This window comes from Lepisosteus oculatus, chromosome 5 (genome assembly GCF_040954835.1).
Source record: "Lepisosteus oculatus isolate fLepOcu1 chromosome 5, fLepOcu1.hap2, whole genome shotgun sequence".
NCBI classification, from domain to species: domain Eukaryota; kingdom Metazoa; phylum Chordata; class Actinopteri; order Semionotiformes; family Lepisosteidae; genus Lepisosteus; species Lepisosteus oculatus.
This window is the reverse complement of record NC_090700.1, coordinates 33,409,852-33,425,306: the sequence shown is the minus strand read 5'-3', so window position 1 is coordinate 33,425,306 and position 15,455 is coordinate 33,409,852. Positions and strand designations below refer to the sequence as shown.

The window sequence follows — 15,455 nt, the reverse complement described above, 5'->3', positions numbered from 1 at the left end:
GCATTCTCTGCTACTAGTACAGCAATGTAGCCAAAAGTACCAAACACAATAACAAAACTATAGTCAAGAATGACAGCTGTAATTTGGATCAATTTACTAATATTCAATTATAAAAAGTAGCATGCTAAGCATATAGGACATGAATACTGAAATTTGCAGAGGTTCATGCATTATGCATTCATAGTCATATAAATATAATTTGATTAATGACATATGAATTCTGTATAATGATTAATTGAATGAGACAGTTTGATTAAAATTGCATGAAGTCATGTAAAAAAACTCTTACACATAATTGAAGCGAAAATGGTTCCTACACTGAAAATGATCGTACCTGTGAATGCCTCTAATGACACTGGTATAATGGAATAATGACCTAGGAATGAGAAAATATTGTATGCATATGTTACAGTATAAGCCTGTTTTTTAGGACAATAGGTCTAAATTTCTGTAGTGCTGGACAAGACTTGAACAGGCCTATGATGCACTTCAATCTACAGTATACCGTTTGTAGATGAAAATGAACTGATTAAATTTACATTTAGAGGTCTTCAAGCCTTTTCAGAGGTTACACTGCAGCGCACTAACTCAACAAAAGCAAATGCTTTCAAGTAAACATAATTATCTGTTCTCTGTGAGGGAAATTAGGAATGCATGAATTATTCAGAGCCTAAATATAACAGCCAATTGGGTTGAAAGAGAGAATTGAGGTTACTGTTGGGAATGTGTTGAGATTCCAGGTACTTCAGGCTTCAGGAAAGTGGAGGAGACACTGCAATAGAAGAGCTTGACTTTTCAGATCAGAACAGGCAACAGAAAGACAACCTGACACAACTGACAGATACAAGACCTCCTGGTATTCAGTACATTACTTTGTTCTGCTACAGCTCAGTCACAGATCTGTAGAGCATATGAAAGGACTCCCAGGGTCCACTTTCATAACACTGCACAAAATACAGTTGTTAAGAATGAGACCTAGTGCACTTGATGGAGCTGACCAGGCAATCCACAGCACTGCTTAATTTAGCAGTAAATAAGATAATCATGCTATCCACCAGCTAGTACCATTATCAGTATCCTCAGTGCTCAGACTAACCAAACCTGCTGCAGACTGACTCATCCTTTCTGTGCTACATTGCCCAAATATTTCCGCTTATTTATGTTGTAATATTGAACACCTACATCTTCATTTACTCACAACAGCAATCAGAACGGAACTCACAACAGCAATCATCTAAACACTGGGTCTAAGCCAGGAAACCACAGCTGTATTTTAGACTCCCCGGCTGGAATGGAGTACATTACTTTTCATTGTGAAATATCTATAGACAGGGGGAAGTGTTTTTAGGTTTGTATTCACATATCCGGTTAGTGACATCTAACAAAAATGTAAGCTTCTGGATTTTAAGGTAGCAATTCTAATCAGGCTTCACAAGAGAAGCTCTTAAATGTGTCTATATGAGTATATAATAATGAAAGTATTGAATCCTGTAGTCATTAAACACTGATCTAATTTATTTACAATTAAAAAAAAACTTTAGTCAACATATTTTTTTTATATATCTTTTTCCAGTTAAATTGTAATTATTTTAGATTAATATAATCAGTCTGGGTTTCCTGATATTTTCATTCACAGGTCAATTACTATTTTCACAAAGTCTGAAAACACAAAAAAGCGATTTACAGATGACCTCTGAAACTAGACAACCAATTTTACCCAAACTGTAAGTAAATGTTGACATGGCATTCATAATTGTTTACTTAGCATTATAAATGCATTCAATGGGACAGGATGTGACCTAGTGTGGCTACTGTGTGATCAAGGACAGTCTAATAAGTGCCTGATGAAAATATAGTATACAGAAGTATACTAGGTATCCTTGCCGAAGGATATCGAAGGATATAGAAGTATCTGTGTATCCCTACATTCCAAGTGTGGGAGAAGCTTGGTGTTGTTAGGGGCCATCCAAATACTATACTGTATAATAAGCTCAATATACTGCACATCGAAGTTAGCCTGCTGATTATGTACAGTACATGTACAGTATGTTTGTATTTTGGCGCATGGATGGTGTTTTGTCATGTTATAAATGGTACAATTCTGCACTTTATGTTTCATTAAAGAAAAAAAAATAGTCCTGAGTTCCCACATGCTTCTGCTTTTTATCCTGCTATGAAGCTGTTGATGCTCTTGGTCAATGGTTGCTATATGTATGTTCCAAACTAAAGATCCATACATGATACATGGTATATGGAATGATTAGATACAATCAAACGCAGCTCAGTTCAGGCTAATTCAATCATTTAAAGTTGGCTAAAAACTTTTTTGTTTGATGATATATTATTTGGATGGCCCCTTACCGCGCCTGCTGGGCCCAGTATTGGCTTTGGAGAGGGACACACATTGGGAGAGTGCTGACTAAAGCTCCCCTCAGGATTTCTGTCTGAGAACCCACTCACTCTGGCAAGCTCCTGGTTCTTCTCCTCCAGCTGGGACTCCAGCTGCCTCAAGCGCTCTTCAATATTGCCGTGTCGCTCTTCCGCCTGGAGGGAAAGGAAAACATTAGTGTTGGGAACTGAAAGACAGAAAACAGACACAGAAAACACAATTTCATGTGTTCCTGAACCTCTTCAGAGGTGGTTTGCCACCACCAACGACTAATAGGTTTTCCACACCGATACTCTTTTCTGCCACACTAGGGAGAACAGCCCAGTGCCTTGGTAGAAGCAGTACAAGCTGGACCAAATGCAAATGGAAAAGCCTCTCTCTTCCCAGAATTCCTGGAGTCATATGATAATGACTCCAGTACTTCACTGTAGATGTTAACTAAACTTGAAAAGATGAAACTTATTTGTGAAATGGTCGATACATGTTTAATACACAAAAAATGCTTAAAGTCCAGCAAGAGGACCCAATTCACTGTTAAATAATGCTGTATTTTTGTTCCAAAAATCTCCTAACCAAAATAATTTGTGCATGATGTTTTTGGTGAATATTCAAATGAAAAACAACATGATATGCATTCCCTCCTGTTTTGAAGCAGCATGTCTCCGTTGTGTATTATGGCATAAAAAGGCACTAGAACATACTGCATGAGCAGAATACAGATATAGTGCAAGGATAGAAATAACTGTATCCTTTTATTTGTAGGGTATTCATACTTTAATTTTGTATTCTTTTTTAACCAGCTTCACTGCTAACTATATATAAACTGTGTGACCATGTGGAAGACATTTTCCTCTAGAACAGGACTCCCAGCAGTACTGCCTTATTTGAAACTGTGGCATTTGTGAGATCAGTCAATACTCAGGTTCAGCTTGAAAACTAGAGAACACATAAACTTAGCAAACAAGCCAATCAAGTGTGAACAAGTTAGGAGACAGTGTGTACTATAAAAGATGTTAATCTGTACTGTGTACTGGACTAGCATGTATTCCAAATAATCTAAGTGCAAAACATTTAGCAAAAAAGATCTAAAAGGACTCAAGTCAGATACTAATTAATACTTACAGAAACAACACTTTTCTCTTATTAAAACAACATTCCAGTTGTATTCTTTTCTGTTGTTTTCATTCTATTCATCTCTATAAATTCACAACTCTTCATTGCAAAATGTAGATATTTCTATGCACGGCAAGGTTAATTATATAATTATGGATTGTAACAAAGTGCTGCCAGAGACTGGAATAGGAAGACCCATTCTGTCTAGTGGTAGGAGAGGTATCATCTGAAAACACATCACTTTCATATCACTCCCACACAGAAGATGCTCTATAAAATTTGACTAGACAGGGGCAGCATGAAAGTATGACATTACACTTTGTCTTTAGATTGTACACAAACAAAACTTTAGAACCTTAAAACAGGTTACAAATGAGAGGAGTGTTAGTTGATCTAATTGATCTGAGGAACCCATCTATCCATTTCTTGAAATAAACCAAGGGTATCAGCAAGTACAGTATATGAGTTTCGGCAACATGGCTGGATAGCATAATACTTATTCCCAACACTTAGCGTGAGAAGGTTTTAAATGCTCTTTGCTTTAAGGAGTTGCTAGTAGTTGCTAGTAGCTGTCAGTTGTGTCCTCTGGTTTGTGTTTTACTGTTGATTGAATGAAGAGACCCACTGGGTTGTCTGTCAGTGCCTTTGAAGATCTGTAATCTTCTTGGCTTCTTTGATCCAGAGAATGTATCTGATTGCTCATTTTTAGTATTGTTTTTACTTAGAGATGAGTTATCCAATTTAAACATAACATTTGTTGATCTAAACAGTACACTTTTTAATCTGTTAAAAATGTAAGGCTTTGCTCAAATAAATTCAAATTTACAACTACCCTTGATATTAGCTTAGTATTTCAGTTAAATCACCCAGTTTTGATCACCAGTATATAAACTGGATACTTATATAAACTGAATTTATATATAAATAAAGGCGTATTAAAACACATGACTCTAGAATCTTTGGCACACCAGGCATCTGACACTGTAGTTTTAGCAACACTTATTAAAAAACCACAGCAGCCACAGATTAAGCTTCTCTATGTTTGGTCTTTTTTCAGGAGACAGATTAGTTCTGGTGAGTCAAACCCTTAATGGACTTTATCACTTTCTGACAGAGAAAGAAAACTTGCTAAATGTTTCTCTGTGGATTTAACCATGAGCTGAGGGATGTATTCAAGGCAGTGGGCACTCATTAATTTTAACCTCTCAGAGCAGATCAAGGATAAAACAGCTTCTTAAAATAGCAAATAAGAAAGCTGAAAGTGTCTGGAAGGAGCCTGAAAAGAATCTATCAAACATTATTAGTAGTAATAATAACATCAGTAATTTTGATAATGATGATACATACTGTACATTTATTTCTATGATCTGTGCAAAAGGATTTGGAAAATCCCCTTCCCCAATATCTCTTCTAGTCCTTTTAATTTCTGTCAGGCATCAGATAGTTGTTTCTAATTCGAAACCCCTTGAAGGAAAATTACAACAATATCAAAACACATTTTAGGTGTTAACTGAACATACAGTAATTCTCAAGATTATTTTTGAAATGTGCATTATATGACATGCTCATTGTCCCAATTTTCTCAGATAAAGAATTAAAATTTAGCACTATTCAGAGCCACTATTCAGTGGTGAGAAAATAAACACAGATGTAATGAGTTGAAGGTATGCTTTTTTGTCGATGTCTTCTACGTACATGAGGCACAAGGTTCAGATATCATTAATGTGGTTGTGCCTTTTGCATTTTGTTACAGTTTTATTACCTGATTGTCACAGGTAATACTATTTTTTCAAAAGGGGCCTACTACAAATGTAGTGTACTGTATAGGCCTTTAGACAAGGATGTTCCATGAGTTTTTGTGAACTTGCCTTGGTCAGCGCGGCCACTCTTTGAGCCAGCTCCGCCTCCACCTCAGGCAGGGTCTCAGCCTTGCGCATGGTCTGCTGCAGCTTCTGCTCTGCCAGCTCCAGCAGTTCCTGTAGGTGTCTGGTCTTTTCTTCGCTCTGCCAGAGGGAACGACACACACATACAGAATCATGCTGGGAATCAGCCAATAGCAGGGACAAATGCCAGATATACGTGCCAGCTCCTCTCCAGAAACAGACACAGCTCAGACTAGATCATCTCTGCTTTGAAAAGATACGCATACACCACCTTCAGCCTGTGACATGTCAGGCAGGATGTCTAGTGAACTGAGGATATACAGGCCTCAGACACTTCTTAAAATACCACTACATTTCAGTTTAATGGTTTTATGCCAGTTAAACTTAGTTACACAATTATATAGCAATTTTCTTTCTATTTGCCATCCTTATCATTGAGTACAGTATCAGTGCTATAAAGTGTCTGTATGCTACCTGGCGGTATAGAGACTCCTTGGTGGCCAGTTCATTCTCCAGCTTGTCATTAAGGTCATGGATCGATGTCGTCTCCCTCTGGGCAGCCAGGTAACGTTTTTCCAAAGTTGTAATTCTCTCTTCCATATCTTCCTTCTGTGCCATAGCCTAGGAAACAGGCATATACTGTAGTAAAAAAATAAACTCTGGGTCAAGACAACAGATGTGTAAATGCAATAAAGATAACAGGGTTGTGAAGAGCATGCATGCTTCATAATGTTTTTCAAATTCCAATATTTCTGAATAATCTTCTCAAAACACAAAGCAGAAGAGATTTATTTCTCAGGTATTTTCCTTTCAGCAGAAAGGAAACAAGATGAGTTCCATTTATATATATATACATACCAGTCTTTGGTCATGAATGAGCACTGAAGCACCTTATCAAAACAAACCACTATTGAAACTGAGTTAGAAAGGCAAATAAAAATCGATGCAAAATGAAACCAGGGGGAAATCAGAAATATGCCACAGGACTGTGCGGAAGGAAAGTGGTGAGTCAGCAGCGAATACAAGTGATAAACAGTCCTATTGGTAAAAGCCGAGCTCCCAGTTTGGAGATGCTGTTCCATGATTGATCACTCTCACCTCCCTGATGTCTCGCTGGTACTTGCTGCTGAGCTCTTCGCTCTTCAGGAGGTCCTTGCGGGCCGTGGTAAGGTCTGTCTCCAGCTCTGCCACCCGGGTGCTCAGGGCACTCACTCGCTCCTTGCTCTGCGCCAGCTCCAGGTTGGCTTTGTCCAGAAGCTCCTGCAGCTCCAGAGTGCGGCTCACCTCATCATGGGCATCAATGGAGCCATTGGGGAGCCTCTTGAATCACAGGACAACACACCCACAGTGTGCATGAACGTCAGGGAGGAAAGGTTTGTGTTGGTTAATCCACAGCAACTGAAAGTCATTAGTTCTCTAGTTCTTCCCTCATCCTTAAACCTCAATCATAATATCCTAAGTTCTGGTTCCCTATTGAAATATGGGTTGTAGGTGAATTCCTTTTTTTAAAAAACAAAATCTTGGTGTCAGGTAGGAGCTGAGATTCCAGGTTTTTTTCTTTTACCAAGGCATTTACAATTCTGATAATGAACCTTACTAGTCTCTCATTTTGTACGTGTGTGAGTCAATCAATGAAAAAAGACCTGAGCAGTTAAAATGATCAATTCATATGTTCCTTCTTTGTAGTCCCATGTGGTTACTGCTGTAGAGGAACTATCCTTTATACTCCAAAGTTTAGAATACACTTCAAATTAACAACAAAATGTATCTTGATGGCAGGAAATGTATTAGCCCACTTCCCTATAAGGGCAAATCTTTTTAGACTCAAGCAACTATTTTTACAGTACTTAATGTTTTTTTTTATCTTCCTTTGGTCTTGGGGTAATTTAGAAACATAATTATTCATTATTTAATATTGTAGCGCCACGTGGGGCTCTTTAGTCATGCGCACGCAAGGCTGCCTGAGAACAGCGCCTGGGGGCGGGACTACAGGACTGTATATAGTGGGGCAGAGGCTGGGAGACAGTCCCTTCCCTTTGTGTGTTTGTATGTTAGTGTAGGTGCAGCCCTGTAACCCCTGCCCCTGTGTGTGTACCTTTCCCTGGTTCGAGTTAACAAATGTGTTGTTCAACCCAGTTCCTTGAGTCCCATGCCTGCTCCATTCCGAGCACCATGCACGCGGTCATTACAATATCAACTCTTTTAAATGTGGTGTTGGTTTACAGTACATCAAAGTAAAAATGCTCAAATAATTTTATGTCATTATATATGTTGAACAATACTATAAGTATAAGAATACTGTTTCTTTTTCCTTTATAGTAAGACAGTACTACTAACCTTTGTGTCAAGGCTAAGTAATACTTTCTTAGACCATTAAACTTAGAGATGTTGGATTATCCATACATTTTCAGTCATTTTTCTTTATTCAATGTGGCTTTATGGCACAAACTTAAAGTATGAAAAAGTTAATAATTAATCGATTTTAAGACTATGTTGCTTTAAATGTACACTACAAATTTAAAAAAGTATTAGCATTATGGGGCAGGGATTAAATGGATCCCCATAGGTTGTACTGACCCTAGGAGGAATGAGTATTAAAACCTGCACCTCAGTAAGCATTGGCTTTGCGGTAGTCAGCTGTCCAATGCAATGCTTAGTACAGCTTGTTTGATCAAGTACTGTAGCTGTGTGAGCAAGTAGTTTATGACAGAATTAGAATTAAAGGATAAACGGAAGAATATTATACAAGTAGAGAATAGAACCAACTACTGAGATGCACCTGCTACTACTGCTACCGTTTCAAGACAGTATAGTTTTTCACCATATTTACCAAAATCTGGTCTGTGTAAATAGTCAGACATGACCCTCTGAGCCTTGGTCATAATGGCATGAAATCATGTCACTGATGCAATGCAGTCTGCATACATTAGACATCCTTAATAATTTTCCTTTCATCCTGTATCAGACAGTCTTAGCTGAATTTGTGCAAAGAGTGTTTTTCTTCAATCCTGTGATTTACAGTGAGATCTAAAAGGCAGCTATCTGCACCATGCTACTGTACTGTATATTGTCTTTATTAGTGTTTTTGATCCCTGGTGATGGTATAAGGTTGAGCTACAGATAGGCTCTTTCACTCTATGCAGCTGGCCTTTTTATTTAAAACTATGGCTCTTACCCATCTTGGCACTCTAACAGACAAAAGAATGTTTGAGACTGTGTGTGGGGCTATATTTGTCCATTGCCATGTCTGAAATTAAAGCTGAGACATTCCTTCTACAGTCTATGATGCTGCACAAATGGAAATCCAACAGTCTAAGCTTTAAATCATAGGTCACTGGTTTCACATGTGATGGAGCTCATTAAATACTTGAGCCCTGGACAGAGACATAATCCCTAGAAACCTTTATAGATCTGAATTGTTCCCCAACAGGAGGCCAGACTTCTGGAATGGTGGGGTTGTTGTTTCAGAAGAACAGTGTGACTCAGGAATGGGAGGTGTGCAGTTTTAAGCAAATGAGTGGTGCATATCATATTATATAATAATATTATCCACATAATGTTACATTTAAAATAGTGAGCAGACAAGTTTTTTCAATGCTTGAATAGTATTGCTCCTTAACAAAGCAGAGCTCAAGTCATGTGACTTGATATTTGAGTTTTAGTTCAATTTAGAACATAAGAACATATGAAAGGTTACAACCTAGAGAAGGCCATTCCGCCCATCTAGGCCACTCGGTTGTGATTCTAGTTCAATTCAGGATTTAATCTCTTTCCCATTTACAAAGAGGTACAAGGAACATGCTCTCTGTTTGTGTCTCTGCTGGCTTGTCCCACACAATTTCAGAAGCCAAAAATAATGGCAAGATGATTTTCCAAGTATTGGGACTGTATTACGTTTCTGTAACTGAACACTTTTGTCTAAAGAAACTGTGGTTTATGTCAAATCTGAAGAATTGCAAATTTATCATACTGTATATAGACTTAAAGGTGTGTTTATTAGTATAGAAATTAAGTGTAGAGCTGCTCATTAAATTATTATATCAAATTGTCTTCCTAAATTTTGCATACAACATCCCATAATTTGCTTGATGGTATATTTCAAGCTATAAAGAAAAGGTGTTTCTCCTCTCTCATACTACAAACTCTAATCTGCATTACAGTGTTTCTTCCAAACATTTACTTGTTCATTTTTAATTTTAAAATACTCATGCTGTGTGCTGAAGTTTTAATGATTTGACCTAAAAAAAGAAAAAAGAAATGAGATCCACTGGAGTGATGTTCAAAAGAGACTGTTTCATGTACTCTTGCCCAAAACAGAATTAATCAGTAGTGTTAATTAAATAAACCTTGAGGGACCTCAGTCAGATGGCACTGTGGATTGGCTCTTCCTAGTACAGAAATCACTGTTCCCTCTTCTATAAGTGATTAAAATACACAACAGTGTAGTACTGCATCTTACAGGAAAACCAGTTTTCAGATTCTTATAATGTATGCATCTACAATTACAGGTTTAGTACATAAATATTTAAAATAATGGTTTCTTCTTGAATTTCGTGTGCAATTTTTCATTCTTTTTTTTCATTCAAAAAATTACAGTTCTGTCAGGTACAGTTTGTCATCTTATGTAAAACAACAAAATTGTAACTGTAATCGAAAAGTTGTAAAATTGCACACTAATCAACAGTTCTAAATCCATTAAGATTCCACCTCACAACAAATGACACTATGGAGCTAAAACATTCGTAAACTTTAAGAAGATAGCATTGTTTGAAAAACTGATTTTAAACAAAATGAGTCCAGACCAAAAACATATCCAAATCAGATATAAAACATAATTTCTTCACTGACCTTCTTTCCCACAGTTATTCAGTGGTGTTAGAATTCTGCCAGAATTCTTTCCTCTTTGTTTGATATGCATCTCACTGTGTATTGACTCATTTGTACCTCACAAATTTGCTGTGCACAACATTTGCAGATGTTCCTACTCTTTTTACCATTAGTGTTATGAAATGGATTTTAACCTTCTGTCAATGTATTTAAGTGTCATAGGCTTTACCACAAAGACACATTTCATCACATAAATAAGCTGTATTTGTCATAAAGACCTTTGTTCTTTGCCCAAAAGAGGGTTTGTAAAACCTGTTCAATTAATTGCTCTGTTACTCTGTGCACAACTACCAAAGCAATAAGTGTTTATAAATACTTAATAAGTTGCTTAAGCAGTCTGCATGGACTAACTTATCTCAGTTTCCACACTATACAAGAACTCACTCTGATGGATCTTTCTGAAGATATCTTTCTGTGTCTGACTGTGTGATTGACAGGGTTATCTATTCTACAATCTCAGCTGGAGGAGCAAAGTATGCAGACTGCAAATGGCTTACAGTAGTTTAATTCTCCTTTTGTAATTTAAGTATTGGATCCGAGATAAAGTACAGTGTCAGCAACCTACCTTCCATGCTGGTTTGGAAACAGCGTCCATGCCATCCACAGAGTCTCCCTCAGTCTTGTCTTTCCTTTGCCTGACTGCGAGGAGCTGATGAACAGACAAGCAGGAGTAATAAACGCACAGCAATGTTGAGTCATGTAACTACAAAAACCCCAGAAATGAAACCCATTGGATTAGTGTTCAAAAACTGACATGGATCATCATATAAGGCTGTACAATACTGAAGTCTGCAAAGGAACAAGTAATAGGTTTATTCCATGCTGAAAAAAAGAAGAAAGAGAACACAACGTTTCAGCCGTGGAGCCTTCTTCAGGTGTCACCTGACACCTGAAGAAGGCTCCACGGCCGAAACGTTGTGTTCTCTTTCTTCTTTTTTTCAGCATGGAATAAACCTATTACTTGTTCCTTTGCAGCCTGCGCATGCTGACGCAGCTACCCACCCCAATACTGAAGTCTACTGCCTGGGTTTACTGTCTTTTTTGTGAAACTATTTCAGTTATCCAGTCATTCTGTTCAATTCAGCAATCTGACAGTAATGTACAGTTCTTTTTTTTCTTTAAAAAGAGACATCAGCCATTATTAAAAGACTGTTTTAAAGGCTTAATTTTTTAAACTTTATTTTACAAATCATTTGAACAAAAATAACAATAATAACAACTAGAAAACTCTTACTTCATTACCTGTTTCTCAACACGGGTAATGGGCAGGATGATATTTTTTCCAGCATGGTTCCTCAAAGTCCATACTGGATGTTTACCTACTGTAGTTGTACACATCACCCTACATTCACATTGTATCTTTTCAGATGTCATACAGCACAAACTGAAAAGTTTCCAATATGTCTTAGCAACAACAAAATAGGTCACTGATTTTTTCGAAATTGTAGGAGTTTTCAGAAACTTACTGAAATGTAATTTGAGATGGACACAAAAGTATGACAAAGTATTTCTTCTTCTGTCTTTCTGCTAAACCTAATCTCCAGCTCATAGAGAACTTTCAAATTGATAACTTTTTTTCACTGCAACCTTACTGACATTAGATACCGTCCCCAAAAAACATTACTTTTAATTCCAGTAACCACTCCTTCAGACCAGATAAAGAGTGTCAGAGACTAAATGCACTATTGCTCTCAGTGATGATGTCAATGGAAAGATCTCATGACTACATATTATCTGTGTTCTGTGGTTGATTGACCATTGGGAAAACTTATTTCAGCCAAGATGGCTTAATACTCTCGCAAAATACAACTCTCCTATTGATTTGCATCACCAATCATGGCCAGCTTGGCTACAAGTAAACTACGATACCCCTAAAACCTGCTACTAATAAAGGGGATGTACAGTACAGTATTCACAGTGTATTTCTTGGGTCCTAATGACATTCTGAAGTTTTATACTCAGCTATTTTCAGTTCAGGCCTCTGGACACATCTATGCTATTTCCTTATAAGCTCTTTGATAATACTTAAGCCATGGTGACTGAGCCAGTTTTGTTTTTTGCTTAGGATGCAGTTCCTTTCTGCCAGAGTCCCGCATACTGAAAGCAACAGAGACAATCTCAGCGAGTGGTAGTGCTCGGGTTTTCTGCAAGACTTTCGTTTTTCACGAAGAGCTATTTTAAACACAGTACATAAAAGGTTGAACTGGAATTATACACTGCAGTTTGTCAATTAACTTTTGCCCATGATAAAAGAACCTCATTTCAAGACATCCATGGGTCAGATGAAAAGGATTTACTGCATCAAGTACCTAGAAGTAAGGAATATACTCCCTGAAAGAAATAGCTTATGCCAATTCTGCAAGGTGTTTTTAAATAAAACGTTGACATGCTCTTTTTGCTTCTCTAAATTATTATATGTGAAATCCACAAAAAGTCTTTATATTCACATAAATAATGTGGAGCACAAGATGAGGCAATTGCAGAGGTGTGACCTCAGAAGTAAAAATAGAACTATTCATCTTATTATGCACTGAAACAACAACTAGAAGTTAAAAAAGAACATATAAAAGCAAGTATAAATGGCATCGGAAAAGGTATGGAATTAGCCCTGTTCAGTAATATGTATAACCAGCTAGGAATAAGAATGGACACCAGGAATAACTGGTTTCTACAAAAAAAGTCGAGAATAAATGAAAAAACATGGAGCTGTATTAAAGATTAAGATACCATGATATTAATTAATCTTAAAGTTAATTAATATGAAAATCAATTAATTTGGAACTCCCAGTTGAATGTTCTGCACAAATTAATTGTCACTAATGCAATTAGTGAAACATCTTTCACTGTGGGTTTCCTGACCAGTAATGGAGAGAATTAACTGGTTTCTGTAATCAGATTAGTTTTTTTCTCATAATGCAGACTAAAGCTGTAGTACAGTAGCTCCTTTCTCTGAAAGGGAAGGAAAAGATTGTAACAAATTACGTTGTTACAAAGGTACTGTAGTTCTTTAGTTTCTTTTCAATGTTTAATAGTACTAAATCAGAAAACCTGAATTCACTACAGTGAAAACCATACACATAATGACCACAAAACACATTGAATGTGTTATTAAGAGCCGAGTATAACATACATAGTAGGAGCCCCAGGGTAACAGAGACAAGGTTTCCACAAATATGATAATTGTGCTAAATTGTGAAAATTGATTTTTCAATTAGTTGACACTCACTTTAGCAGGAGGATTTATCAGAAGTCATATATTTTAAATGGAAGTCAGTTTAGTCACCCTAATTGGATGCAAATCCATTATGGGCAAAATAAGACATTAACAAATTTTAAACTAGCACAGTTTGTAAAACAAACATGACGCAAATACGTAAAACCCCTAATCCCATTACAGTTTCAATGCTTTCCAATTGTTCTCATGGGAAGAAATGTGAAACATGTGGTATAATGTACATTTTGTTCAGTCCTAGGATTTGCTGTGAGAAACTCCATCTCCTTTCTTGTATTTGTGATCATCAGTGTGCAGATACAATTGCCTTTCCCTCTTATTTGTGAATATAAATAGGACTCATTAGCACAACTGTAACGCAAACCATCAAAGTGAAAATACCCTCTCTTTTCACTAATTTGATAGGTATGGAAACAGCTGTTTGTACTGCTGGAGGCCTTGACCTAGATATCCTGTATTACAAACAACAAGGAAAAAAATCCCCTTATAATGGCTTTGCAAACCACAACATATACTTTTGTCAGCACTTTCTTGGATCCCGAGAGCTCTAATACTCCCTCCAGATTCACACAGCATTTGATATCTGACAAGTGAGCTGTGCTTTAACATCACACACCCCAAAGCTTGTGATATCAGAAATGAGAATAAACTATTGCTAGCTCATTCCATCTTAAGAGATCAGCATCTCGCAACTAAAACTTTAAACAGCAGTGGCAGTACTACAGTTACTTGCAGAAGCAAAGCACCATCTGTTTCAAGTGCTGTTAAACCCAATACTGCTGGGCGACAAATTCATAACCTCCTTTAGCATTCTTTGCATTACAAGGGGCTCACACACAGGTATTTTGGATGGGAATCATGTATGGATTTATTGCAAATTGTGTACCTTCTGTTGTATATCACAGCATTTGAGCACTTATGAAAGGCTGTAATGACTTTTATCCTTTAACTTTGTCAAATTAGGCAGAGGGAGCACCTTAGCCATTCCTGATGGAGAAGATCCCTTGGCTAGGTGAAGCAGAGGTAGCACATTTAGCTAGACACCAGATTCAAATTGCTTGCACAGGCTGCTCTTCATGTGCCTGATTCTGTACAACCAAAGCACATGCAAAAATCACTACCTCAATAAACTAGTTCCTTGATTCAGGAAGATCAAATAATCTTAAAAGACCTAGGGAAGAACATCATTGTTTAAAGTTTAGACAGTTTGATAAATTAGTACTGTAGTACTGTAGGTACTGACACTCTTCTGTTCTGTTTCCATTCCATTCCTGCTGCCCCTCTAATCCTTGGCTGTCCATTCCTAGTTTATCTTAATTTCACAAGACTTTGCTGATCCAGTTTAACAGCTGTTCCCAGTTCTTTGGTTTCTGGTGAATTTAAGAGACCTATAAAACATGCTGGGGACATAGGCCCCCCACAATGAGCATTAATACTGTACTGTGCTCCAGGTTGTTCACAGAACTTCTGGATTTTGTCTTCCATGTGGGATGTTTTCCGAATTATGTTTTGCACCTCATGCTTTGTTCTAATAATTGGAGATACAAAGCCACACTCACGAAAGGAAATAATCGAAATATGGTTATACAGTAGTTATCTTTGATAGAAAGGAAGCGCTGTTACCTCTTGATTGGCTGATGCAAGCTGCCCCTCCAATGTCGTCACTCTCTCCAGCGCCACCCTCAATCTCTCACGTACCTAAAAGACAGAGAAAAGACTTCCTAATTGCCATTTCCTATCAAACGCTACAGAGTGTGGCACCAAAGTGCTGTAAATTCCACTAATCCTTAAGAACACAAAATCATTTAATTTGGTTTTGTTGCAGGCCTTCAGAACTGAAGCACAACACAATTTCCCAACCTTAATCTTACATCGTCTATAGCACAGTCTACTTCTACAATTAGCTGAAAGGCATTTGGTTTAGAATTTATATTTCATATAAGTTATGTTG

The 15,455-nt window shown here is 37.2% G+C and overlaps 1 protein-coding gene across 12 annotated transcripts in view; it reads right to left on the bottom strand.

Annotated features, from left to right (window-relative positions):
* Positions 1-15,455, bottom strand: part of ppfia4 (PTPRF interacting protein alpha 4) — a 122,115-nt gene that overhangs the window by 30,781 nt on the left and 75,879 nt on the right. For 10 of the 12 annotated variants that reach the window (XM_069190307.1, XM_015342274.2, XM_015342281.2 and 7 more), the window contains exons 4-9: positions 15,128-15,202; positions 10,838-10,921; positions 6,484-6,705; positions 5,860-6,006; positions 5,371-5,505; positions 2,461-2,544 (exon numbers count right to left, since the gene is read on the bottom strand). In XM_069190307.1, coding sequence (XP_069046408.1) covers positions 2,461-2,544; positions 5,371-5,505; positions 5,860-6,006; positions 6,484-6,705; positions 10,838-10,921; positions 15,128-15,202 — 747 coding nt within the window. The remainder of the gene's footprint in view (positions 1-2,460; positions 2,545-5,370; positions 5,506-5,859; positions 6,007-6,483; positions 6,706-10,837; positions 10,922-15,127; positions 15,203-15,455) is intronic. The other 2 variants (XM_069190308.1, XM_069190314.1) reach the window with 1 other exon arrangement.